The sequence below is a fragment of the Anomalospiza imberbis genome, chromosome 14 (genome assembly GCF_031753505.1).
Source record: "Anomalospiza imberbis isolate Cuckoo-Finch-1a 21T00152 chromosome 14, ASM3175350v1, whole genome shotgun sequence".
Classification (NCBI taxonomy): Eukaryota; Metazoa; Chordata; class Aves; order Passeriformes; family Viduidae; genus Anomalospiza; species Anomalospiza imberbis.
This window is the reverse complement of record NC_089694.1, coordinates 6,797,812-6,824,154: the sequence shown is the minus strand read 5'-3', so window position 1 is coordinate 6,824,154 and position 26,343 is coordinate 6,797,812. Positions and strand designations below refer to the sequence as shown.

General features: G+C 50.0%; 1 protein-coding gene across 2 annotated transcripts; it reads left to right on the top strand.

Annotated features, from left to right (window-relative positions):
• The first annotated feature begins 718 nt into the window (after positions 1 to 718).
• On the top strand, positions 719 to 26,343 carry SLC9A6 (solute carrier family 9 member A6). Of its 2 annotated transcripts, none has more exons than XM_068204693.1 (16): positions 719 to 1,001; positions 6,924 to 7,123; positions 7,493 to 7,570; positions 8,214 to 8,290; positions 9,206 to 9,318; positions 10,895 to 11,000; positions 13,807 to 13,953; positions 14,180 to 14,280; positions 14,507 to 14,595; positions 14,813 to 14,926; positions 16,500 to 16,611; positions 16,995 to 17,148; positions 20,668 to 20,698; positions 21,434 to 21,513; positions 22,127 to 22,232; positions 23,013 to 26,343. In XM_068204693.1, exons 1-16 carry the CDS (start codon positions 740 to 742, stop codon positions 23,286 to 23,288), a joined length of 2,046 nt encoding a protein of 681 aa, XP_068060794.1. In that variant the 5' UTR covers positions 719 to 739; the 3' UTR covers positions 23,289 to 26,343. The 2 variants fall into 2 exon arrangements, with proteins under 2 accessions (XP_068060794.1, XP_068060795.1); XM_068204694.1 differs by having other exon boundaries at positions 725 to 1,001; positions 13,807 to 13,948; positions 14,175 to 14,280.

Below are 26,343 nucleotides of genomic sequence, written 5' to 3'. Positions count from 1 at the left end.
TTGGGGCAAAGCAAGGAAACACCAGGGTCCCACATAGCCCAGCACGCTGGGTCTTCCGTGCCCCCAAGGCACAAAGGCAATTCTTTGAGGACGTTTCCTACAAGTCACCTTTAAGCTGACCACTGGCATTTATTGCAACTCTTGACCCACCAGCTCCAGGCATCCCCCCTCTATTTCTTGGTAAAAAAGGTGGGAAGTTTACCCCGATCCCACTTCGGGGCTGACGGCGGCTCTTGGCACCAAACACATGCCTTGGCACGGTGTAAAGGCACGAGCAGGATCCTCCTGGACCCCGTCTCCCCATGAGCCGGGGGATGTCCAGGACATCCCCCCAAAGCACCCTGCGCACAAACAACGCCCGCCGCTGCGCGGGGCCGCGCTAAGCTACCCCGCACCAAGTCTGTCTGGGCACTTCTCTTTCCTCCTGCAAACCCCTTTGAACTCGGATCACCTTCTCCGTCCCTCGCATCCCGCTCCCAAGGACTCGTTCCGGCCTCCCCAGGGTTCGTGGCAGCCCCCCGGCACCCCTTTCCCTCCCAAACCCCGCCTTACGGGCTCCCCAGCGCCGCCCGTCCCCTTCCCCCGCTCCCCGCGGCCCCTCTCCCGCTCCGTCGCTGCCGGCCCGTCCCCGCTCGCTGCCGGCCCGTCCCTATCCGGGCTCCCGGCGCTGTTCCCGCCCCCGGCGCCTGCGCCCAGAGCCGCTTCCTGGTGTCGGCGGGGCCGGGCCGGTGCCGGGGCGATGGCGGGGCCGGGGCCGGTGCTGGCGGCGGCCGCGGGGCTGTGGGCGCGGGGCGCGGCGGGCGCCGAGGTGGCGGCGGCGCGTCCCGGGGCGCTGGAGGAGGAGATCGTGTCCGAGAAGGCGGCGGAGGAGAGTCACCGTCAGGACAGCGCCAACCTGCTCGTTTTCATCCTGCTGCTCACCCTCACCATCCTCACCATCTGGCTCTTCAAGCACCGCCGCGCTCGCTTCCTCCACGAGACCGGGCTGGCCATGATCTACGGTGAGCGGTGCCTGCCCCACGCGTGCATCCCGCGCAGCCCTTCCCTGCGAGACCCGTGCGGGAGCTGCCCCGAGCGCTGGCAGCCCCATCCCGGCCAGTCCCGGCTCTGGCAGCGCTGCCTGCGGGGCTGGGTGCCTGCCCGACCGCCCGCTCCCAGGGCAGCACGAGTGGGGACCAGCAGCGCATCCTTCTGCTGCCTGGTGGCCCCCGGGCGAGGGGCTGCGCCAGGGCTTGTTCGGTGGGCGAAGGGCTGCGGGGCTGCGGCGGGACACGACACATCCTCTCATGGGCGCTGTGTCACCGGGACAGCCCCGTCCTGCTGTGCTGAGCCTTATCTGGGTGTTGCTGCAGAGAGGGTTGGTTGTTTTCCAAACCCTAGATATGGAGGGCTCTCGAAGGCAGAGCTACTCCCAAATCCCTGGCGGTGAGGAACTGGTTGAGTTTTTCCAGACGGCCTCACAGGGTGAAGGTGGCAGGGTCATGGGCTACCACGTCACCGAGCGCTGGCAGGTCCCACTTACCTGCTCCAGGTTGAGTGTGGGGACTTGGGGCAGCACAGAGCAGTTGTTGCACTGGTCAGGAGCCTTGCATCCCGGGCTGGATGGGGCTCTGAGCACCCTGGTCTAGTGGAAGGTGTCCCTGCCCATGGCAGGGGGGTTGGAGCTGGATGATCATCAAAGTCCCCTTCTGGCCCAAACCATTCTGTGATTCTGTGATCCCACAAGCTGGGGCCAGAGGCTGTGTTTCCAAGATGTGTTCAGATTTCCAGAAGCTGTCCAAGAAGAGTGGAGAGGCCATTTAAGGGATTCTCCCAAGCTTTGCCACTCTGAGGAGCCTGCAGACCCAGCAGCCTTCTATCCTGCTGCCTGAGGACCTGTGTGCACAAGCCCCTACCTTTTCCTCCCACTGTGACAGGACCTCTTGGAGAGGAGCCCCTTGTGTATTCCCACAGGAAGTGAAGCAAGGCTGGGGGTCAGTGCAGTGGGGCTGTAGACATTTGGGGTTTAATGGTGGCCTGTGATTTACTGAGGTGACATGGCCTCGGGAAGTGGCCTGAACCCCAGGGTATGACGGGGCCATGTATGGCTCCCCCTGGGTTATCTGGCATGACTTTGAGTTCATCCCAAGTAGGACTGGGAGGTGTGCTGGGGAATGATTAACGTGGCCGTGGATCTGTATCTAGGGATGATTTGTTGAATTTAGGATTGAGAAGGCATCTCCTGCTACGTGCTGTAGTTGGTGTGTGTCCTCTGTGTGGCCCTTGCTGGCTGGGGGTGATGTGTGACCACACAGTCAGAGGTGGCCGAATCTCCCACCCAGCAGAAAGCTTTGATCTGAAGGCTGTGATTTGACCTGTTTGGGCCACTGGCTTTTGTGATCCCAAGTTTCAGTTAATTGGAAGTGTCCTTCCAAATGAAGGGGTGGAGGCACTTGCGTCAACGCACAGGCACGAAATACTGCTCTCCTTTTTCAGGGGCACAAAATACTGCTCTGCTTTTTCAGGGGCATAAAATACTGCTCTGCATTTTCACATTCCATCCAGCCACTGCTCAGGGGGGTTCAGATGTTTCTGGCCTCCTGCCCAAGGTGGGAATGGTTACCTCCTGGGACAGGAGCTGTGCTGTGGGAGGACATGCTTCCACCATGGAAGGTCTTCTCTCTCCTGCTGCCCCAGAACTCCTGACATGCAACTTTCTATTCCTTTCATGCCCTCACACTTTGTTCTTCTTCTCCTAGACATTTCTTCCTCCTGATTGTCCTCTCTCCCTGACGTACCCGAGTGCTCACTTTATTCTCAGAGCACAGCCTGGCTCGTTTCAGTCTCCTGCTGATCCATAAAATGCACCTTTTCTCTCTGTTCTTCTGCAGACTGTGCTTAGGGAATTGCTGGTGAAATCAGTAATGTCACCTGTCTGATCATGCAGAAAATCCCAAGTTTTCCTCAGTGTCAAGGCTTTTGGCATTTGCTTCTCAGGTAGTGGCAGGTGCCATAGGAAAAGAGATGTGTAATTCCCAAGGAATGGTGAGATGCTGTTGTTTTACTGTGACAACTTGAAATCTGCAGGGAAGAGAGGAGGTATCCCTGTCCCTGGCTCCCTGCGATGCTTTTAGCCCCTAGGAAGTTCTATGAAAATGTGGAAGGGGCTGCAAAACAGACCCTGAAATCTGAACAAGAGAAGCAATTTGCAAAAGCTTGTCTTTTTCTGTTTATAAAAACCCAGCAACAACTAAGTCAAAACTTTTGCATATATCTCTTTTGGCAAAACACATCAGTTTCTTTGTTGTCTTTGTTTTTACTGGAAGTTACAAGCTCTTGCTCCAGGTGGATTTCTGTCGTGCACATCACACTGTCAGCTCAGAGCTGATGTTCAAGAGCTGGACAGCGGCTGGAGTAATTTCAGTGATAGACAATAGGTGCTTAGTCGCCCTTAAGCTTCATTTCAGGGTTTAAAATGAGGTTCCCACATCTGAGGTGCTCAGCATTTAGGATGATTAATTGAACAATTTTGTTTTAGTTCTTCTCAGAGTCTGATGGTGGATGTGCAGGAGCTTCTCTAGAAGTTTAGTTTCCCTGTACTTGTTCCCACTTGACCTGTGGATTGTGTGTCTAAACTGCTTGTTGTCAGGATGTCTTCAGTTGTTAGATTTTTTCTTTCCTTTTGGTGTCCAGATTAATGCTCGCCTGGGGATCCTGTCTGCTTCCATTGTTGTTAAGTGCTGGGTTTGGTAATATATTAGTCTTCATTTAAAACATTACCTCGGAAATGTTCAACAGCACCTTAAAAAAAAAGCCCATGGGCTTTTGTTCTTTTTAATGAAGTCAGGAGAAATGGCAATGAAAAGAATCTCTTGCACTTTGCATAAAAGAACTCAAATAATTTGCCGGCTTTGCCTTCAGCTTCTCAACTCCTTGCAGCTTTCAGCTGGCAGCTTCCTCAGTGTTGGGTTCCCTCTGCTCAGCTCAGCTCCCTCCCAGGGCTCAGTTTTGTAAAACTTCTGGCAGCAAGAGCATGTCGATACTGGCTCACAGGTTGCTGCTGGGGCAGCCCTGTGAGTGCCAGGAGAGTCTGAACCATTTCCTAAGAGCCTGTCGGAACCAGGAGCACCCGCAGGGTCTCCTGGGCTTGGTCCAGGTGGCCAGAGCTCAGGACTGGGTTGGTGCCTGGAAAACCATGTCAGGTTTGTCCTACGTGCCTCCCATGAGCATCATTGGATAGGGAGGGTTGATCGGACCCACCGTGGGGCAGGAGGGGCTGCTGGTGGGGCCATTTAATGTTGGTGCAATAATTGGTGTCCAGCAGAGCTGCAGCATGCTTTCCCTGCAGGTAACTCTGGCAGTGCCTCTGTGTCAGCGCCGCTGCAGGGTCACACTCAGTGCCCAGGAGCAATTTGTGCATTTGTGTATTTGCACGTGGGTGTCTTTCCCCACCTGGCAGCCTCCCAGGCAGCCTAAAACTGAGCAAGACAAAGAGTATGATCTGGGGGCTCCCAAACAGGGGTCTTTGGCAGATGTTGTAGGTTTATCTGTCCCTTTTCCCTTACCCCATTCCTGGCCAGGGTGGGAATTTGGCCCTGTCTGGAGCTTGGCTGGCACACGGGGCCAGGAACAGCTGTCTGGATAAGGAGGTGGCAGAGGACCAGGGGTGATATCACATGTAGCACTGCTTTGGGACAGGGATTAAGGGTGGAGAGGTGATCCTGACTCAGGATCCCTTCTGAATTCACAGCAGTGACTCCTTCTGTCTGTCCCTCCTTCCTCCTGTGGGGCCTCATCTCACAGTGCTTAGCCTGGGTGTTAAAGGGGTTGCTGGGTGGGTTTCCTTCCATCTGAGCAAGGGCAGGCAGCTGCTGGCTTCTGATTCCTGCATGAACCTCTGAAAGATTTTTTTTTTTAAGAAGAAGCTTTTTAACAGTCACCCCAGGTAGTTCTTGAGGGCTGCAAAGCATGGTGTACCTTAATAGCCATAAGCAGATGTAAATAACCCTTTGAAACTCCTTTTGTCCCAGTGAAGGGTTTTGGTTGTTTCCCCTGGTACCTGTAGGATTGTCATCTTCTGGGGGAAAGGAAAAAGGGGTATTTTGTCCCACTGCTGTGATGCTTTGCAGCCACTGCCACATGCTCCTGTAAATACATGTTGTGGCATCATGATGTGCTTGGCATACTTGCTTTCATTCTATACTTTTATTTCTGGAAGATCACAGGAGCAGAGGCTGCCAGAAAAGGAAGCTAAAGAATTACTTATGGTGTCCCCTGTCAGTGATGGTGGTGTAAAAGCAGCCCTCAGCTGCTCTGCACGGTGTGATGTGCCCTGAACGCTCCTTGCTGGAGCTGGTGGTGCCTGGCTGTGCCCAGAGGGAGCTGTTCTGTGACTCTTGGGGTGATTCAGGGCAGGATAAAGCCCAGAGTGGTGAGCAGCTGGTTGATGGTGCATGGCTTAGAAGCGTCTGTAGCCTTTTAGCTCATCTGTGCTGCAAAGTGCTGTATTAGACCAGGGTTTTGGGTCTGTCCAGTCCCTGAGCTGGGCTGTTTTAGGTCAGCAGTGGTGATTTTGTGTGCAGCCACCTCCTCTGCCTGTGCTTGTGTGCTCTGGTGGCCCTGCTGTGCGTGGCACGCCCTGAGACAGGAGGTGGGGACTTTTCTTTTTGCCGTCAGGAAAAATGGAAAATCTTGTCCTGGAAAAACTATGGCCAAGGGAGGAGAAGTCAAAAAGCGGGTGGATGATCAGGAACTGGCTGCAGGAGATGGCTGTGGCCCCACAGTGTCCTGCCCAGGCTCTGCTCTGAGAGGTGGTGGCACGAGAAGAGTTGGGTGTTCCCATCAGTCGGGGCTGTGCCCTGCCTGTAGGAAAGCGCAGAGCAAGGCTTTAATTAAGGCAGCAGTCAGGAGCTGGAGTGTCCTGGGAGGCAAATGGAGAAGCCTTCAGAGCCTTGCGGTCTTTCGTTAGTTCCCACGTGTCTGAAAGCTTTTCATAAATGTGTGGTTCAGAAATGGGGTTAAGATCCAGGATTTCTGTGGCAGCTCGGGGCCGCCTTAATCGAGGAGTTTCCAAACCCTTTTGTGCTGAAGGCTACGTGGAAAGGTGTCTTGTGGGACACCCCTCTTCCCCAGCCTGCAGAGGTCAAAACACTCTGCCAGGAGAGCACTCAACAACTTGAATCTGGATTCGAGGAGACTCAGACAGAAAAAGAAAAATGCCTTATAAATTGCTGACTTGCAAATTAACTCCAAAATACCCCTACTTAGCAGCTGAGCTGGAGGCAGAGTTGCCTCACGGGGCTGCCCTGGGGCTGCTGCTTGTGGTGCAGAGCTGAATTTAGCAGGGGCAAGGAGTAGACCTGGGTGGTCAGCCTGGACTGGGAAACAGTTTTATATGTTTATATGTTTATGTATTTCAAAATGTGGTTTTATAAAAACAGGGAGGGCTGGGAGGAGGCTCTATGGTGCTGCAGCACCTTAGGAAAGATGCTTGCCAGCCTCAGAGTGATCAGGGCGGTTGCTGGGTATCATCTTTAATCCCTGCCAAAATGAAGAGTTTAATGTATCAATGTCAGGTTTCAAGGGGCAGGGGGCACATTTTGGGCACGTTGTGAGCAGCACCTGGCCCAGCAGTGCGAGCTGCTCACCTTAAAAAACCCAGCGTGCCCTTGATGCTGGCTGCCCTGGAGTGAGGGTCTGACGGATTGCTGGGTGGTTCAAATCCTTCAGGACTTGTCCGTGGCTGTGTTAGAAACTCCCCGTGAGCACGGAGCATTCGCCTGGCTCACGGCGACGAGGATGGTTCAATTCACACGGGCGTTTATTGGGTTGTGGTAGTGCTCAGCAGCTGAGCAGGGGGTCAGGATCCTGGTGCTGCATCCACGCTCAGAGGGATCATTCTGGGTTTGCTGTGGTTTGTCTCACAGAGCTGTGTCCCTCCCCAGGTGTCCTGGTCGGCGTGGTCCTGCGCTACGGCATCCACGTCCCCAGCGATGTGAACAACGTCACCCTGAGCTGCCAGGTGCAGAGCAGCCCAGCCACGCTGCTGGTGAACGTCAGTGGCAAGTTCTACGAGTACACCCTGAAGGGGGAAATCAGTGCCCAGGAGCTCAACAACGTCCAGGATAATGAGATGCTGAGGAAGGTAAGGGTGGCAGTGGCTGGAGAGGTGAGCGGTGCTTCCCACACCCTCCATGGGGATGGGTCCTGGATCTGCTAGATTGAGTGTTTTTATTGTGGTTTTTTAACTTGTGATTGTGATCAGCACTAATTTATATGTTGAGCACAATGTAATGAAACTCTAGTTTTAGCTCATCTTAATTTAAGCTGTTTAAACTCTGGGATTTGTCTCCAGAAGATCCCAGACACATCCTCAGCGTTGACCCAACAGGATTCCCATGGTGGGGGTACAGGGCATCCTCCATATATTACTTTCTTACTTGTGTTTTGTCTTGCAAAATTTCAACAAATCATTTTACTGTTGGGTTTTTTTTTTCCCTTTCTTTCTTAACAGGTGACTTTTGATCCTGAAGTATTCTTCAACATTTTGCTTCCCCCCATTATATTTTATGCAGGCTACAGCTTGAAAAGGGTACGTGCCTTTACAGTGCTGATGTTTTTAGTTCCTCTGCCTCCAGAGAATTTTTAATACTTGCGAATGCTTTAATGCTTGCTCAGCAGGCTGAGGCTGCGGGGGTGGGATGGTTTTACCCAGCAAATGTGGGATTGTGGGAAGCAGAGCTGAGAGTGCCCCCGTCATTCTCGTCTGCCCCTCTGCCCCGGGAAGGGTCAATGACTTCAGCTGTCTCCAGCAGGGGTTTTTGGGGTCAGCCAGGCCATTTCAGCCACCCCAGCTTTCCAAGCACATGGGAGTGTGGGAAGGTTTTAGAAAGCAGCAGCTCTCTGAAATGCTGACTTGGAAGGAGAGCAGAATGATGTAGTTTAGCTTGCGGGAGAAGGAAGGAGGAGTGCTGCTGGGTTAGGAAATCAGTTCCCAGGACTTGGAATAGCACCTTATTAAACACCCAGGTATGAGAACATGGTACATTCATGTTTATTAATGCTGCATGAACTCCTGGTCTGGCACTGGGCTGTGCTGGGCACCCTGTGCCTGTCCAGCTCATGGTGTGTGAGCTGGGTCCAAGTTGCTGTGGACACTGTGGGTGCCTGTGCAGGCTTGAAATAAACTGTTAGCAAAATATAATTAAGTTTTTGGTTTTTTTTTCTCCTGCTAGAGGCACTTCTTCAGAAACTTGGGATCCATCCTGGCTTATGCTTTCCTTGGCACTGCCATTTCCTGCCTGGTGATTGGGTGAGTAGATGGAGCTGGTCTGGTTCTTCCACAGGGATTTGAGCTGTGCTTGGGAGAAGTGTTCTAAGCCTGGAGCTGAAGCTGCTAATCCCAGCCCTGAAAGGTCACACAGGCTCTGCTACTGCTGCTCAGCAGCAGCAAATAATACTATTTACTGTGCAAACTTCTGCTGCATGGGCAGGGTGGTTGCTAATTGTGAAGTGCTCTCTCAGCATCTGAGCATCCCATGAGAATAGTTATTCATGGCAAGGAAAGTTTCACACTTCAGAGAAAATTGTCTTGATAAATCAGCAACTTCAAATTATTGGAAGCATAAGCCCTCCTAAACTTGAGGCACAAGAGTAGAGGGCAGGATCATAAAGGTGGGTGTCTAGTGAGCACAGATGTGTTTCAAATTGTTTATCCCTCAGTGCAGAGGCTGCTGGATGGTTCCCACTCTGGATAGTAGCACACAGGCTGACACAGAGTGTTCTCCACTGGAGTCCAGTGGATTCAAGCAAACTCAGCATCTGCATTATCTGCTCCTCGCTGAAAGTTTTGGGCATTTCAGAGTCAGTCCAAGGTGACTTCACTGGACTGTGTTAATGTGCAGCACTGCAAAGTGATCTTGTGACCCCATAAGCCTGGCTGCTGCTTTTCTTTAGGCATGTTGTGCTCCTGGAGGAGTTCTGGTCCCACTTCCCTCCTGGCACCATGTTTGTGCTCCAGTTCAGAGGGTGCTTTGGTGTGTGTGGTCTAGCATTCACCTCCAAGATCATGGCCCTGGGGTTCCACCAGGCTCTGTGCATCCCATGCAGTTCTTTGGTGTTCTGGCATTTGGATAGCTTTAATCTGGTAAATGCAGAGAAACCAGGCCCATATGAATGTTGTTTTAATGCATTGCAGAGATGTGTAACTGCCTCTTCTGATCCCCAGCTCTGTGGTGTACGGCTGCGTGGCGCTGATGAAAGTCACTGGGCAGCTCGGGGGAGATTTCTACTTCACTGACTGCCTCCTGTTCGGGGCCATCGTGTCAGCCACTGACCCAGGTGTGTTACATGCTTTCCCTACATTTTGGCCTGGTTTGAGTTGTGGGGCAGAGGGGAAGAAAGTCTGAAACTCCTGTGAGTTCCCTCCTTCTGAATTTTGGAGCTTAATTTATTTGTGACACTCTTTAGAGGTCAGATTTGTCTCTGTGCCTTTTAATTTTCTTTAGTTATGTGCAATACAGTTTCCAAACCTCTGCTTTCCTGAATCTTTGTTTGCAGTGAAGTCCTAGGCAACCTCTGTCTTGACTGTGCTGGGGTTTGGCATTGTGTCTCTGCCACCCTGTGCCAGCAGCTGTTGCAGAACAAGATGTGTAATGTGAGGAGTGTTCAGTTGATAGTTTTAGTTAGTTCAGTTATTTTCTCCTGCTTCCAGTTTGGTTGGATTTTGACAGGGGCTAATCTAATAGAAATTAGACTAAGGAGACACCTTAATGAGCAGTAGTGGAGGAGTAGTGACACCTTGGTTTACTGATGCAGTTTATAAATCAAAACTGTGAAAAACATGCCTTGTCCAAATAATTGAAATTAGTTCATAATAACTTGTATGTGGTAGCTGTTCACTTGCATGCTCTCGTTTCATGTAAAAACACAGGGCCACAAAAAGGCCTCTGTTTGCTCCTGCCCTTTGCTGAGCAGAGCTGCAAATCTTCTAATGCTTAGAAATGCTGCAGATGAGCCGTCGGTGTCGTGTCCCTTCTTTGGGCTTGAAATAGGAACAAGAAGATTTCACAGGTAGAAATGGAGAATTTCCCAGTGCATAAATGGGTTGAACACCCCTCAGTGTGTCCTGAGTTCCTGTTCCTGTTTGAAAAGACTCACAGAAGTTGTTTGGAGTTGGCTCAGCCCTCAGCCTGAACCGTGCCCGATGCACCATGTGTTACATCTTGCTTGCTTTGGGTGTTGTGATATCTCTGCAAGGCTGATGTGCTAAACCTGCTGCTTTCCATTATCTTCTTGGTGCTGCTGGGTCACAGAAGAGCTTGAGGGAACTCTGATCTCTGCCATGTGGTCCTAAACCACAGAAACCCCCACATGGGGTTTGAGCTGATGCCTGGCTATTTCCAGTCAGATCTGAAACATTGTGTGTCTGTGCTGGCACTTAGAATGTGTTGAATCCAAGGATTTCTCTCAGAGCATCAGGAATGGAAAGAAAAAGCAGTCATCATCCTGGACAAGCCTGATCCTTCTGGCCTTCTGCAGGTGCAGGAAGGCTCTCCCTGATGCTCTGAGCTAACAGCATCCCTAAGGCTGGGTGGCTCATGCCAGCCTGGTACTGTGGCCCAGCCCACGAGCTCAGACCCTGGGAAGCTCAGAGCAGAGTTTGTTTTTGTCTGCCTGCAAAAGATTCAGTAGGCCAAGATGTGTTTTAGTAAAAGGAGGAGGGAAATGATGAGTCAAGTCCTAATCTGAAAGAGCAGAAGGAAGACTATCAAAGAGAGCACGGGGGGCCGCTGGCACCATCGCAGCAGTGGCACAGATGTGCAGGAAGGCCGCTTTCTACAAAGGACATTTAGTCTTTGATTACATGGAAATAACAGCACCTTTTTGAATGTCTCTTTATTTTTCTATTTGTCAGTGACTGTCCTTGCCATATTCCATGAACTCCAGGTCGATGTTGAGCTGTATGCCCTTCTCTTTGGCGAAAGCGTCCTCAATGATGCCGTTGCCATAGTGCTGTCTTCGTAAGTGTCTCCTGTTTTTATTTGGAATTGTTACGTGTGTTACATGTCAGGAGCTGGGGGGAGCCTCTCGGCCTTGCCCCTGTAAAATAGGAATATGGGTGTTTGCAAGAGCATCTTAAGCATCCCAAAAAGCTGTAGTGACATTCTGATGCATGTCCTCATTGCTCACCGCTGCTTGGGATTACAGATTGCCCTTAAAACTTCCCCCTGCATGATGGATGGTTTTGTTTTGCTTGTGTGGTCAGTTGACCCATCCACAGGGAAGTTTTTATATCCCTCTGAAACAGGAAAAGCACCAAGTCTCCTTTTCATTCACAAGATCCCACTGCAACCCCTTGCTGATGGCTTTGCTCCTACCTGCATTGCTTCCTATCCACAAACCCCTCTTTTGTTTAGGTGGAAATAGCTGGTGAAGCAGCTGTTTCCTTTCTCTCCCACTCTGAGGAGTTAATGTTCTTACAGCTGGAGTTAATGCCCTTGACTGAACACATGGGAAACTTGCTGCCTTTCTAAAGAATGTTTTATATTCTTTAATATTTTATGTCCTTTGCATGCAGGATATATTTTACCTGCGTTTTCACTGTGTTGTCATCGTGGGAATTTGTTCGGTAATATATAATACCTGCAATGGTGACAGCTTAACATATAGCTAAGGCTAATGGAGAAAATATTTCTAAAATACTTGTCACTCCAGCGTGCTGGTTGTGTGGGTTTCACTGGAGGCAGCAAGTAACACACTGTGAGCTGTGTGTTGTATTTACTGAATTGAGTGTTTCTGTTGAGGTTTCTGGAACTCTTTGTATTGCTCACTCTGGCTTTTTTGCTGGATGTGTCACTGCTGGTGTGAGAGGAAACGCTCCACAGCCAGACTGTGTTTCATGAGTGAGGAGGGGATGGGGTCTTCCAGCCTGTGCTGGCAGGTTCTGGGTGGGAGTGGGTGGATTCAGCTTCAGAGTAATGGAATTCGTGGTGGATCTCGGCACGTGTGGGTGGCGGCACCGCCTGCAGTGATTTGCCTCTTGCTCTGCTTCAGTGCCAGCTCTGGAGCTGTTGCTCTGATTTCCTGCTTTCCTCTCTCCATGAGCTAAGCTCAGGCCACCCCTTCCCCAAAACAGGATATTTTGCACCAAAGCAGCAGCTCCGAGTTCACTCAGCAGTTGTTTTATTTTGCCCCAGCACTGCGGGCAGGGGAGGATGCGGAGCTGGGCTCTTCAGTGGCTTTTGCCCAGTGTGGGTGCCCCAAGGCTCCTCTCCTGCCTGCTTTCAGCCCTGGGCAAATCTCTATTCTGTGCTTAAGGAGCAGGATCTGTGCCTTTCTCTTCCTGTCTTGGCCTGGTGTGGCTTGGCAGCAGAAGCTTGTTGCAGGATGAAGAGGAATTGAACCCAGAACTGAAAGCTGGTGGGCAGTGAGATGCCAGAGCTGCAGTTTGGGAGCAGAGGGGTAAATGCAGCTGCAGGATCCCAACCTGCTTCTTCCAAAGGGAGGATACGCAGAGATTAAACACCACAGGAAGCCCCATGGGCAGCAAAAGGGGAAATAAAGGGCAGCTGGCAATAGTGTCTTATTGGCAATGCAAAAAACAAAACCAGAAGGAGAACTGTAAGAGGTTAAAATGCAAAACCAACATTCAAAAAGTTGGTTATGGAGGGGAAGTGAAACCAGTCTGGATTTTGAAAAAAAATGAAACCGGAAAACCCAGAATAAGAGCATGTTAGTGAATGAGAAGTATAAGATGGAATTGATGGAAGGAATTAAAGCACGGAGAAATCTGCAGCTTGCAGTGTAAAAGGCAATGGAGAAAAATGAGCTGTATTAAAAGCAGGGAGGTTTAGCAGGGGAAATTACCTGTGTTGGAAAGGGGAGGTTTGTAATTTCTGTTGCAGAAAAATGTTGGTGTATAGTTAGGGGAGAAAGCTTCAAGATGTGTGTGCAAGGCAGTAAGTGTCTGTTCTCAGCAGTTTAAACACCAAATGTTTAAAGTTCACATCCAGGAGTTTTAACAGAGTGAGCCAAGGGATTGCTAACTAGGAAGTTAATGTTTCCAAGAAGTTTACATGAAGGAAAGTGATGTAAGGAGTTGATAAATGGGATTTAGGAGCTGGATGAGGCCCCCCCTGTATCTCAGCCTTTCCAGGTAGAACAATGACTAATGCAAGGCTCAGCTCATCAGGAGTTAGGAGGGAGCAGGTTGATAGATGGGATCAGCACTGCAGACCTGTTTGCCATCTCACCACAAAGGTCTGTTGGGGTCTGGTGGATGCAGAGAATGCTGTTGCTGCTGTGCATGTCTGCCTTGGCTACCCTGTGGTATTGCACTTTGGAGCTCAGAGCAGTGCAGACTAAATGTAGTGCATGTTAAACGTGGCAGAATGGGAGCAGTTACAGCTCTCCAGGGGCTGTTCACATCAGCTGCCTCACTGGAGAAATGGAGGTTTCCTGCTTGAATGCTTCGTGGTCTCACAGCACCTGGCATTGCAGAGAGCTGGTGCCAACCCCCCCAAATACCACCACAAGTACCACACGTCACACGAGGCACAGGCTTTGGTCCCCTGCTCTCTAGTGACCAGGAGTAACTGCACATCCAGGCCTAGGAGGGGTGGCTGATCCCAAACTCCCCAGCACAGCGAGGGTGTGCAGCCACTGCACCCTGTGATCTCAGGGGAATGCAGTGTGTTGTGTCTCCCTGCTTCCTCAGGCTCGGTGTTTGCAGCAGTTGTAGCACTTTGCAAGGCTTGTGCAGCACCATGAGGTGCCTCTCCCTCCAGACTAAGCAGTTTTGTTCTTGTGCTTTCCCTCCTCTTCCAGCTCAATAGTTGCGTATCAGCCAGCGGGTGACAACAGCCACACGTTTGATGTCACAGCGATGTTCAAGTCCATCGGGATCTTCCTGGGGATATTCAGTGGATCTTTTGCAATGGGAGCAGCTACTGGAGTTGTGACAGCTTTAATATCCTTTTCACTGTTTGGTTTTTTCTCCAAGTGTTTGCATAACAGCTTATTTATTTTTTGCTGCACTGCATTTCACCCAGCTGTTTAATTTTTTTACCCCTAAATGAATGAAGGACAGTGCCATAGCCTTTTTAGGGGCAGACTGTGTAGCTGTGATACACAATTGGATTTGATATGCTGTTAGCCTGCAGTGTCTCTCCAAATTGTCCTTAACCATCTGCAACGTCACCAAGTTCACCAAACTTCGGGAGTTCCCCTTGCTGGAGACTGGCTTGTTCTTCTTGATGTCCTGGAGCACGTTCCTGCTGGCTGAAGCGTGTGGCTTTACAGGCAAGCTCCAGCACAGCCCTGCCTCTGGCATGGAGATCTGCAGGGATGATGGGGCCACTGAGTTTTGCTTCTCTCGGTATTGATTGTAGCCAGGGCTCTCCCTCTGCTTGCAGAAGTTTAATGACGCTGGGCTCTGGGGTTTCTGCATTGAGTTCCCTACAGGCCTGGGGTGCAGCTCGGCTCCCTTTTCCTCACCAGGAGTCTAATGTGATGCTCTGCTCTCCAGGTGTGGTGGCTGTGCTCTTCTGTGGGATCACACAGGCCCATTATACCTATAACAACTTATCTACAGAGTCCCAACACAGAACGAAGCAGGTGAGAACTCCTCAGACCCCTTCAGCCTCTCTGAATTTCAAATTCAATTTTTTTCCCTTCCCTCTAGCCAGAATTAGGTGCATCTGTCTTCTTACAGCTGCATTTCACTAGGGTTGCTTCTGCAGAAGTATTTATTGCATGACGGATGGGCTAACATGCTTTTCTTGTTAAATCTATATTATATCTAACTCACTTTTAATTTGTTTTTCTCTTTCAGTTGTTTGAGCTTCTGAATTTCTTGGCAGAAAACTTCATCTTCTCTTACATGGGACTTGCACTGTTCACCTTCCAGAACCATGTCTTCAACCCTACCTTTGTGGTGGGGGCCTTTGTATCCTTTGGAGCCCAATTTATAAGGCAGAAAGAAAGGGAGAGGTGCCTCATTCCCAATTTGTGTTTTTCATTCAAATGAGTGGGTTTGGGTTTTTTTCAGTCGGTCTAGCTTTATTTTTAAAAGGGGATTTCTGCCATGTAGTGGTGCCTTTGCTGGTTATTTTAAGAAGATGGAGATTCTTTTTTCAGCTCTTCTGTTGTTGTTTTTTTTCCCTGTCTTCTCTCCTCTTGTGGGCATCTGAATCAGCTGCTGCAGGGACTCATCATTCAGTGTGACCGTGATGCCAATGCCAGGCTTTGTCATGTGGCACCAGGAGGGGCTTTGCAAAGGGGGGCTGCCTGGGTTAGCCATTTATTTCCTCTTTTCTCTGCTAGTGCACTTGGTTTACCCTGAAAAAAAAGCCTTTTTTTGGTCAAACAGCACAGTTACAGCTACAGTAGATGCCTCTGAATGATGTCATGAGAAAGGATTTCCTGTTCTGCAGGCTGATGCTAATGGGAACAAGGGCCCTGGTATGTCTCAGAAAAACAAGAATTTTGAAGGAATTTTTTTCACATCACAGGGAAGCCAGTTTAATGTGCAGAATTATTTTCACCCTTTGTCAGCATTGATGCAAGTTTATACCGGTAAACAAAACATTTTTGCCAGTGCTGGTCCATGGTTTTGCAGCAGCCTCAGCTGAATTTCCCTGATCAGCTTTTATGGGGTTGCGTGGGGCAGGAGGGATGGAGAGCAGAGAAATGCTATTTGGGCTGTTATATTGAAATTTTGTGCAGTTCCTCTTCAGTGGGAACTGGCTAACTCGCTGATGAAATAGCTCATTCATGAGAGAGATCATGAAATACGTCTCTTATGCAAATTGTGGTGTTCAGGAAAGAACATAAAAGCTAGAAGCATTTTCCATATTATTCAAGGCTGTGCTGAATACTGGCTCCAAGATTATTTTTGCCATCTGGGTGCTGGTATTAAAAGATACAGCTTCAAAGATAAAAAGCAATATGAAGGGGCTGGTGATTCTTGTATCTTGCAGGCTATGAAAACAGAAAGAGTATTAGATTTTTTTTTTTTTCTTCTCAACTGCTGCTGCTTTCATTTTGCTGAATAATCTTTGGGAATGAGACTTGGCTTAAAGCTTCAAACCCAGCTGTGAAGTGTGGCATGCTGGGGAATGTCAGAGGGGTTGTCATAGCTGTGATAACTTGAGCTTCACAGAAGACAAATTATTCTTGGGGTGCAAAATGGACCTGGCAGCAGAGAGCATACTGTGGGAAATGGTGGTTTTCCTCTCCTCTCACTGTCTAACGTGTCCTTTCATCATTACCTGTGTTTATTTGTGCTTGTCTCTGTGTGATATTCCTGAATTGCAGCGTGTGCTGTGTTTCAGCGAGGCAGCAGCCTGCTCTTTCCACAGTGCTGTAGCACTCAGGGCTGGATTATTTTTTTTGCAGCCCGAGCATCGGCGTTTCTGCGGCTCCCAGTTTCCTTTGGGCAGTAGAAACTGGCTCTGTGTGCAGGTGGGATGTGATGGGAGACACAGGAAGAGCAATTTCCTTAACATGTGCAAATACAGCTTGCTATCTTCCTAGGGAGAGCTGCCAATATTTACCCATTGTCATTTTTACTGAATTTGGGGAGAAGAAATAAGATCGGAACGAATTTGCAGCATATGATGATGTTTGCTGGTAGGTTGCTGCATCCTTCCTCTGACCATGTGGCCCATTGGCACTTCCTTGCCTCCGAGTACCTGGAAATATTCCTTATTCAACTCTAAATCTCTTATGGGCAATGTCTGGAGGGGAGGCTGGGCAGGAAGGGACTCGGTGGTTTGAGATGTAGGAATGAGCTCCTCCTGTCCTGCTTCAAGTACGTGGCAAGGGGCAGGAGGAGGGTTTGCCTTTCTGGGCTCAGAAAGAGAGGCGACAAGACCATCACCCTTCTCCCCTGGGGTGGATGGATGTCCCAGCGGAGGGGCAGCAGGATGTAAACCCCAGGTGGGGAGCTGGCCACAGGGGGACATGGCCGGTGCTGGGGGCTGACAGCGCTGCTGTGCTCTCCCTTCCCGCAGGGCTGCGCGGAGCCATGGCCTTCGCGCTGGCCATCCGCGACACGGCCACCTACGCCCGGCAGATGATGTTCAGCACCACCCTGCTCATCGTCTTCTTCACCGTGTGGGTGTTCGGCGGGGGCACCACGGCCATGCTGTCCTGCCTCAACATCCGGTGAGTGCGGGGCTCCCCTGGCTCAGCCCGGCCTCCCCACGGCCTGCTCCCAGCTCGGCTTTCAGAGAGCGGGGGCAGATCCCCGGCATCGTCCTTCCCCCATGCCAGCCCTGCCACGGTGTGTGACACTGCTTGTTCTCGGTGTGACACTGCTTGTTCTCTGTGTGACACTGCTTGTTCTCGGTGTGACACTGCTTGTTCTCGGTGTGTGACACTGCTTGTTCTCGGTGTGACACTGCTTGTCCTTGGTGTGTGACACTGCTTGTCCTCGGTGTGTGACACTGCTTGTTCTCTGTGTGACACTGCTTGTTCTCGCTGTGTGACACTGCTTGTCCTCGGTGTGTGACACTGCTTGTTCTCGGTGTGTGACACTGCTTGTTCTCTGTGTGACACTGCTTGTTCTCAGTGTGACACTGCTTGTTCTCAGTGTGTGACACTGCTTGTTCTCGGTGTGTGACACTGCTTGTTCTTGGTGTGACACTGCTTGTTCTCGGTGTGACACTGCTTGTTCTCGGTGTCACATTGCTTGTTCTCAGTGTGTGACACTGCTTGTTCTCAGTGTGTGACACTGCTTGTCCTCGGTGTGTGACACTGCTTGTTCTTGGTGTGACACTGCTTGTTCTCAGTGTGACACTGCTTGTTCTCGGTGTGACATTGCTTGTTCTCAGTGTGTGACACTGCTTGTTCTCGGTGTGTGACACTGCTTGTTCTCTGTGTGACACTGCTTGTCCTCGGTGTGTGACACTGCTTGTTCTCGGTGTGTGACACTGCTTGTTCTCGGTGTGTGACACTGCTTGTTCTCAGTGTGACACTGCTTGTTCTCGCTGTGTGACACTGCTTGTCCTCGGTGTGTGACACTGCTTGTCCTCGGTGTGTGAAACTGCTTGTTCTTAGTGTGTGACACTGCTTGTTCTCAGTGTGACACTGCTTGTTCTCAGTGTGTGACACTGCTTGTTCTCAGTGTGACACTGCTTGTCCTCGGTGTGTGACACTGCTTGTTCCCGGTGTGTGACACTGCTTGTTCTCGGTGTGACACTGCTTGTTCTCGGTGTGACACTGCTTGTTCTTAGTGTGACACTGCTTGTTCTTAGTGTGACACTGCTTGTTCTTGGTGTGTGACACTGCTTGTTCTCGGTGTGACACTGCTTGTCCTCGGTGTGTGGCACTGCTTGTTCTCGGTGTGTGACACTGCTTGTTCTCGCTGTGTGACACTGCTTGTTCTCGGTGTGTGACACTGCTTGTTCTCGGTGTGTGACACTGCTTGTTCTCAATGTGTGACACTGCTTGTTCTTGGTGTGACACTGCTTGTTCTCAGTGTGTGACACTGCTTGTTCTTGGTGTGACACTGCTTGTTCTCAGTGTGACACTGCTTGTTCTCGGTGTGACATTGCTTGTTCTCAGTGTGTGACACTGCTTGTCCTCGGTGTGTGACACTGCTTGTTCCCGGTGTGTGACACTGCTTGTTCTCGGTGTGACACTGCTTGTTCTCGGTGTGTGACACTGCTTGTTCTCAGTGTGACACTGCTTGTTCTCGGTGTGTGACACTGCTTGTTCTTAGTGTGACACTGCTTGTTCTTAGTGTGACACTGCTTGTTCTTAGTGTGACACTGCTTGTTCTCGGTGTGTGACACTGCTTGTTCCCGGTGTGTGACACTGCTTGTTCTCGGTGTGACACTGCTTGTTCTCGGTGTGTGACACTGCTTGTTCTCAGTGTGACACTGCTTGTTCTCGGTGTGTGACACTGCTTGTTCTTGGTGTGACACTGCTTGTTCTTAGTGTGACACTGCTTGTTCTCAGTGTGACACTGCTTGTTCTTGGTGTGTGACACTGCTTGTTCTTGGTGTGTGACACTGCTTGTTCTTGGTGTGACACTGCTTGTCCTCGGTGTGTGGCACTGCTTGTTCTCGGTGTGTGACACTGCTTGTTCTCGGTGTGTGACACTGCTTGTTCTCAATGTGTGACACTGCTTGTTCTTGGTGTGACACTGCTTGTTCTCAGTGTGTGACACTGCTTGTTCTCAATGTGTGACACTGCTTGTTCTTGGTGTGACACTGCTTGTTCTCAGTGTGTGACACTGCTTGTTCTCAGTGTGTGACACTGCTTGTCCTCGGTGTGTGACACTGCTTGTTCTCGGTGTGTGACACTGCTTGTTCTCGGTGTGTGACACTGCTTGTTCTCAGTGTGACACTGCTTGTTCTCGCTGTGTGACACTGCTTGTCCTCGGTGTGTGACACTGCTTGTCCTCGGTGTGTGAAACTGCTTGTTCTTAGTGTGTGACACTGCTTGTTCTCAGTGTGACACTGCTTGTTCTCAGTGTGTGACACTGCTTGTTCTCAGTGTGACACTGCTTGTCCTCGGTGTGTGACACTGCTTGTTCCCGGTGTGTGACACTGCTTGTTCTCGGTGTGACACTGCTTGTTCTTAGTGTGACACTGCTTGTTCTTAGTGTGACACTGCTTGTTCTCAGTGTGACACTGCTTGTTCTTGGTGTGTGACACTGCTTGTTCTCGGTGTGACACTGCTTGTCCTCGGTGTGTGGCACTGCTTGTTCTCGGTGTGTGACACTGCTTGTTCTCGCTGTGTGACACTGCTTGTTCTCGGTGTGTGACACTGCTTGTTCTCGGTGTGTGACACTGCTTGTTCTCAATGTGTGACACTGCTTGTTCTTGGTGTGACACTGCTTGTTCTCAGTGTGTGACACTGCTTGTTCTCGGTGTGTGACACTGCTTGTTCTTGGTGTGACACTGCTTGTTCTCAGTGTGACACTGCTTGTTCTCGGTGTGACATTGCTTGTTCTCAGTGTGTGACACTGCTTGTCCTCGGTGTGTGACACTGCTTGTTCCCGGTGTGTGACACTGCTTGTTCTCGGTGTGACACTGCTTGTTCTCGGTGTGTGACACTGCTTGTTCTCAGTGTGACACTGCTTGTTCTCGGTGTGTGACACTGCTTGTTCTTAGTGTGACACTGCTTGTTCTTAGTGTGACACTGCTTGTTCTTAGTGTGACACTGCTTGTTCTCGGTGTGTGACACTGCTTGTTCCCGGTGTGTGACACTGCTTGTTCTCGGTGTGACACTGCTTGTTCTCGGTGTGTGACACTGCTTGTTCTCAGTGTGACACTGCTTGTTCTCGGTGTGTGACACTGCTTGTTCTTGGTGTGACACTGCTTGTTCTTAGTGTGACACTGCTTGTTCTCAGTGTGACACTGCTTGTTCTTGGTGTGTGACACTGCTTGTTCTTGGTGTGTGACACTGCTTGTTCTTGGTGTGACACTGCTTGTCCTCGGTGTGTGGCACTGCTTGTTCTCGGTGTGTGACACTGCTTGTTCTCGCTGTGTGACACTGCTTGTTCTCGCTGTGTGACACTGCTTGTTCTCAATGTGTGACACTGCTTGTTCTTGGTGTGACACTGCTTGTTCTCAGTGTGTGACACTGCTTGTTCTCAGTGTGTGACACTGCTTGTCCTCGGTGTGTGACACTGCTTGTTCTCGCTGTGTGACGCTGCTTGTTCTCTCCTCACAGGGTCGGTGTGGACGCGGACCAGGAGAACGTGGTGAGTATTCTCTGCTGGGGAATCTGCAGTGCACACTGCACGCTCAGGGCAGGGCTTGGTCACATCCTGACCCTGTGAATGCCTGTCTGTGCTCTGCTTCCTTCCAGCTGCTGGAGGTTTTAGCTCCCCCTGTGAAAGAGTTTGCAGTCAGTGGGAGTCACAGCTTTTCTGTGCTCTCTGGTTTTCACGAGCCTTGTTTTGACTCAGCTGGAAAGAAGGGCATCAAATGTGACAGGCAGCCCAGGGCCATAAATCTGTAAGCCAGATTTCTATGAAATATGTAACTGTAATTCATAGTCCCCTCCAAACAGTTTTTATTTTTTAATCTGACTAAAAGGAAGCCTGGAGTTCCCATAACACACAGTTATTTGCATGCAGCGAGATCTGATGGAGGTTGGATCTGTCAGTTGCTGTTAAATGTGATGTCTGAGTGCAGCTGCTGGCTCTGAGGCACTTTAAACCTTGGGGCCAGACACTGGGAGGCTCTAGCAGCAAAATGGTCACTCTGTGCTTTGATACCACCTCCCTGAGGCAGTTGAATGCTGCTAAATGCAGCCTGTTGTGGTGTGAACGTCCTTACACACACAGCCAAAGGCTTCTTCTGAAGAGGCAGTGGGAAAGTCTGTGTCTCTTTGTGTCCTCTGGGGATAATCCAGTGTCCCATGGGGTCTCCTGGCCCTGATCCAGCTCGTGGCATGTTGTCCTGCCCCTCTTTACCATTTTGCTCTCCTGCAGGGCGTCCCAGAGAGCGAGAGGAGGAGCACGAAGGCTGAAAGCGCTTGGCTTTTCCGCATGTGGTACAACTTCGACCACAAGTATCCTTGGGCAGCCGTGGGTGTGTGCTGAGTCAGACCCCACTGCCAGACACCTCTCACTGGGACCAGGAGTTCCTCCCTGCTTAGCAGAGGAGCCAGTGTTTGCAGTCCCGTGACTTTGCTGTGTTTTGGTTTGCACCTGCTCGTGTCTGTGGCTGCCAGAAACGACACTTTCCACCCTCTGTCAGTGAGAATGCAGCAGCAGTTCTGTTCAAAGCTGGGCTCTCCAAGATTGGCATCCCGGGGGCCCTTAATCCCAGGGGCAGGTGGGCAGGAAGGGATGGGGGTTTTTTTACTTGCAGTTCCTCTTGGTAGATCTGTGCCTCTCGTCCCTTCCAGATGCTGTGCTGTGAATCAGTGGAGGAGTGATGTGAGGCTGAGGGGCACAGGGTGGTGGGACAAGCAGTGCTGCTGAGCATCTTACCAGGACCGTGTCCTGCTATGTTTGGTTGCATTCTTGTTGCACACCATTACAACTTCTGTGCTGCCACACATTGGTGTTTGTTTTCTTTCTGTGATTTCCTTGCAATGCCGAGTCCTTCAATGCTGCCCTTCCAGCCCTTGACTCACCAACACTGCCCCGTTCCTCTTTTATCCTTAACCTTCTCCGTAGCTATCTAAAGCCTCTCCTGACACACAGTGGTCCCCCTCTGACCACCACGCTCCCAGGGTGCTGTGGGCCTGTTGCCCGGTGCCTGACGAGCCCTCAGGCGTATGAGGTGAGTCCTTTGGTGTCCTTTCTGTCACAGTGTTGTGGGTTTGATGTGTTTCTGTTTCTCTTTTGGATGCTGCTGTGCAGCGTCAAGGTGGGAGCATGGGGGAAATCAGGTATTGGGGCTGATGGATGAGCTAATTCCCATGAGCATTTTGCTTTTCCAGCCTGCTGTTCGGTCATGAAGGGGTTTGTGGTGTGTTCGTGGTGGTTCCTCAGTGACTGGCTCAATGAAGTTGTCACAGCTGTCCTTCCCCAGGCCCAGCTGGGAGGGCACACAATTCCCTATCCCCTGCTTGCTTCCAGCCTTACAGCTGAGCCATTCCTGCAGCCCTTTCAGTTGCATCACTCACAACCAGAAAGGTAGCCAGTATTGCTGTGCCCAGGGGCCCTTGCAGTGGCAGCTGTCCATGCCAGGAGTCTTCTTGTCCTGTCTGCACAGTATCAGCATCCTGACAAGCCAGAAACGGCTGTGATGGATCAGCAGTGCAATTCCTGTGCTCATGAGTATGGCTAAAGCCACTCAATGCTGCGCTCCCCGTGTACCTGGCTATGGCACCAGAAAGAAGAGAGCTGGGAGAGCCCTTTTAGGCAGTCTGCAGAGAAATTCTGCATGCTCTGAGTCACCTGGGCTCTGAGATGTGTGTGTGCCACGTCTGGTTCTGGTCACGGTGCAGGAGAGCCTGTGACTCGGTGCCTGTGTCTCTGCTCAGTCACCATCACCATGCGATGGTAAACAGCCGATCTGGAAGAGTTGAACAGCACTTCCCTCCTGTTTGTTCCCCAGAATCAAGAGCAGCTGAAGGACGATGACTCCGACCTCATTCTCAACGACGGGGACATCAGCCTGACGTACGGGGACTCCACGGTGAACACCGACTCGGTGGCGTCCAGCGGCGCGTCCCGGCGCTTCGTGGGGAACAGCTCGGAGGACGCCCTGGACCGGGAGCTGGCTTTTGGGGACCATGAACTGGTGATCCGGGGAACGCGCCTGGTCCTGCCCATGGACGATTCGGAGCCCCCGTCAAACGTCCTGGATAGCGCGAGGCACGGTCCAGCATAAGGTTGCTCGGTTTAATTGACAGTAATATTTGCATATATGATCAAGAAGTATGTACTACCTAAAGTCTAATGCATGTCTCAAAATGTCTAAGCTGTATAAATATTATTTATATGGTGTCAAAAGAATATAAATATTCTCTGCCAAGCACTTGTAAAGAACAAGCTGCAAATTTAAGTTAAAAACTGTGTTGACTGCACTATGTAGGGTGGAACTGTTTTAGCGTCAGAGTCTTTTGCACACAGTGAGCTTCGTTGATGTGTGATTTGATGAAGGGCTTAGTTCCCAGCGGGTGAGTAAAGGAGCTGTGACTCCCTGTTCATCCTTTGATCCTGGGAGAGGAGGGTAGGGAGTTGCTGGTGAGCAGTGGAAATTGCTTTCTAGTCTGATGAGGATTGTTGAGTTTCTTTTGGTCTCTGATCTTTGGATAGTCACATTTGAAATATCAGCAAAAAAATCTGCTCACAGACCCTCTCACCAGGCAGTGGATGGTGATAAACTTGTTTCACTGTGGGAACCTTGAGACTTTCTGCTTCTTAGTGTCCCTCTGCCCAAGCCCTGCTTTAGTGGGCTCATGGCAGACCCCGGCCAAAGCTGACAGCAAGGGCTGCGGGTGTCCGGCTGCTCGGATGGGAGCAGGAGAGAGGGGTGGTTGGTGTCTGTAGTTGTGTTCAGGAGAAGGAGGCGATCCCACCGAAACTACACCAGGCGTGCACAGATTTTAGGTCTGAGTCCATCTTTCAGCTGTGGCTCAAGCAGCTTTCTAGAACCAGCCATCAAATCCTCTTTTGGCAACTAAATGTCACGTTTGGGAAGTGGCCGTGTCTTTGCGTGGGCGAATCCCTGTCCTGTGGTCACAGATGTAGCCAAGGTGTGCAGAGCTGCTGCAGCTGCACGTGGGGCTGTGGAGCCCAGCCAACCTCACACTCGAGCTTTAAGGCTGCAGATCCACACGGTACCTCCGGAGCTCTCCAGAGGCATCCAGCTGGTACTGAAGGCGAGCCGTCCGTCCGTCTGTCCGTCCGTCCTCCCGCAGAGTCAGAAACCATTGCACTTTGTTTGGTAACTCCTTAGCATGCTGTGTGTCTGCAGTCCCCACCCGACCTTTCTTGTGTCTTTTATCATTTAATGAGAAATGTTTGTGAGTTGATTTTTGGTTTTAATTTACGTTTTTATTTTTCAAGGAAGAGCACAGAACAATTTGCAATTTCACACTAGTGTTAAAGGATTTATTCTGTAGTTATGGGAATGGCTAAAGGTGCAGAGAAACTGCTAACCCTGACATCTTTTTTATCCTGGATAGGGGGAATAATGGAAATTTACTGTATGTAATTTTATGGTCTATTTTATCTACAGTTTTTCTATACAAACCTTTCAGGGTTACTGATGCACTACAGGCCCATTCTGGAGTTAACCCTCTCCAGAGGGCTTCAACAGAGGTATTTAAAATGAAAATACATGAAAGAGAGCCAGGTGAGTCTGAGCACTCACAGCTCCCATTAATTGTCTTTGGAACAAACTCTGCATCTCTCAGGATCTGACCCTGAGACCTCAGAGTAGTGTCCCCACAGCTGTTTTCTCCAGCAACACCTGAGAGCTGGAGTAGACAGAAAATCCTGAAGTATCAAGTGTATATGTATAGTTGAGAAAATAAATCTACACGGTTGTTTTTTTTTTTTCATTTTCTCAGGTCTAAGTAACATTGCCTTAAATTTATGGATGTGAAACGATAATTATTTTGGCAGTTTATCCCCAAGAAAATGCTTTCTTTTTCCTTCTGAACAAAATGTGTGTTGCCATAGGACTTCCCTAGAAGGGAGGTAATGCTCTGTTTATATTTGGATATATTTGGGGCATCTTCCTTGCACCTGTAAATGGCATCCCGCTGTTAACAAAGCTGTTGGATTAGCACTGGCCTTTGTTTCCTACTATGCAGGAATTCCATAAAGTGAGTGTGCATTTTATATGATGTCTGTAACTTAACTTCATGTGTTTAAAAAAACAAAAAAAGGAGGAAAAAAAAAAAAGTAGGAACCTGTTGATTTTAGGTTTACTGCATCACTTCTACATCCTGTTTTTTGTTCGTTCTGCCTTTTTGAAGAGGTATGATAAATAACTACCTCTTGTTTTTTCCTGTATAGCCTGACTATGGATTCAATTTACAGAGTAGGTGCAGCTGGAGGGGCAGGACAGTTCTGCTGCCCCAGGGCTCCCTCCCAGGCATTCCCAGCTGAGGTGCAAATTTGCTGTGAGGTGGCCACAAGCTGATGTTTTCTGTGGCTGTGGTAGCATTCCTCTCTTCCTCTGACCCTTTGACTTCAGTAATTTATCCACTCACCGTAAACTTGCCAGACACATTACCCATAAGCCTCAGCTTTTGACACCAATAACAGTTCAGTTACATGAAAGGAAAAAAAGTTAACCAGTGATGATTTTATGGGTTACATTGTGATCCATATATAATATAACCAGGACTGTTTTGAACAGCCACAGTCGATGAATGAATTTAAGCTTAAATTAATGAGTGCTTTCATAAATGAATGGGATTCATCCTCCACTGATTATTTTCTGTGCTAGGCTGCAGCAGAGCACACAGGAATGCCTGGTGTGCAGAGGCAGAGCCCTGATGCTTTGTGCTGCAGATGGAGCTAAGGGTGCCTTGGAAAATCAGGGCCTGAGACCTTTGCCAAATATATAAGACAGCCATGAAGAGGCACTTTACAGCCCCCACGAAGATTTAGAGAAGGTGCCCTTCTTCTGTAAATTGAATTTCCATGGTTTTTGCACATGAAAAAGCATTGTAGGTAAAGTTATGATTTGTTCTGGTACTGTCCATTTGTGTGGTAGTGGCATTAACCCCGTAGCTATGGTGTTTGTGCAGCTGATCTGTGATAGCTGATGATCACTATTGGACCTTCTGTTTACACTGACTAAATCCTTTACTGTTGCGTTGTACTGTGAAAGAAGGATTATGGGCCTATAAAAGATGATTATTTTTTTTTGGAATTGTGTGTACCGTTTCATTAATTCACAAGGAAATAAATCTGTAGCAAAGTGA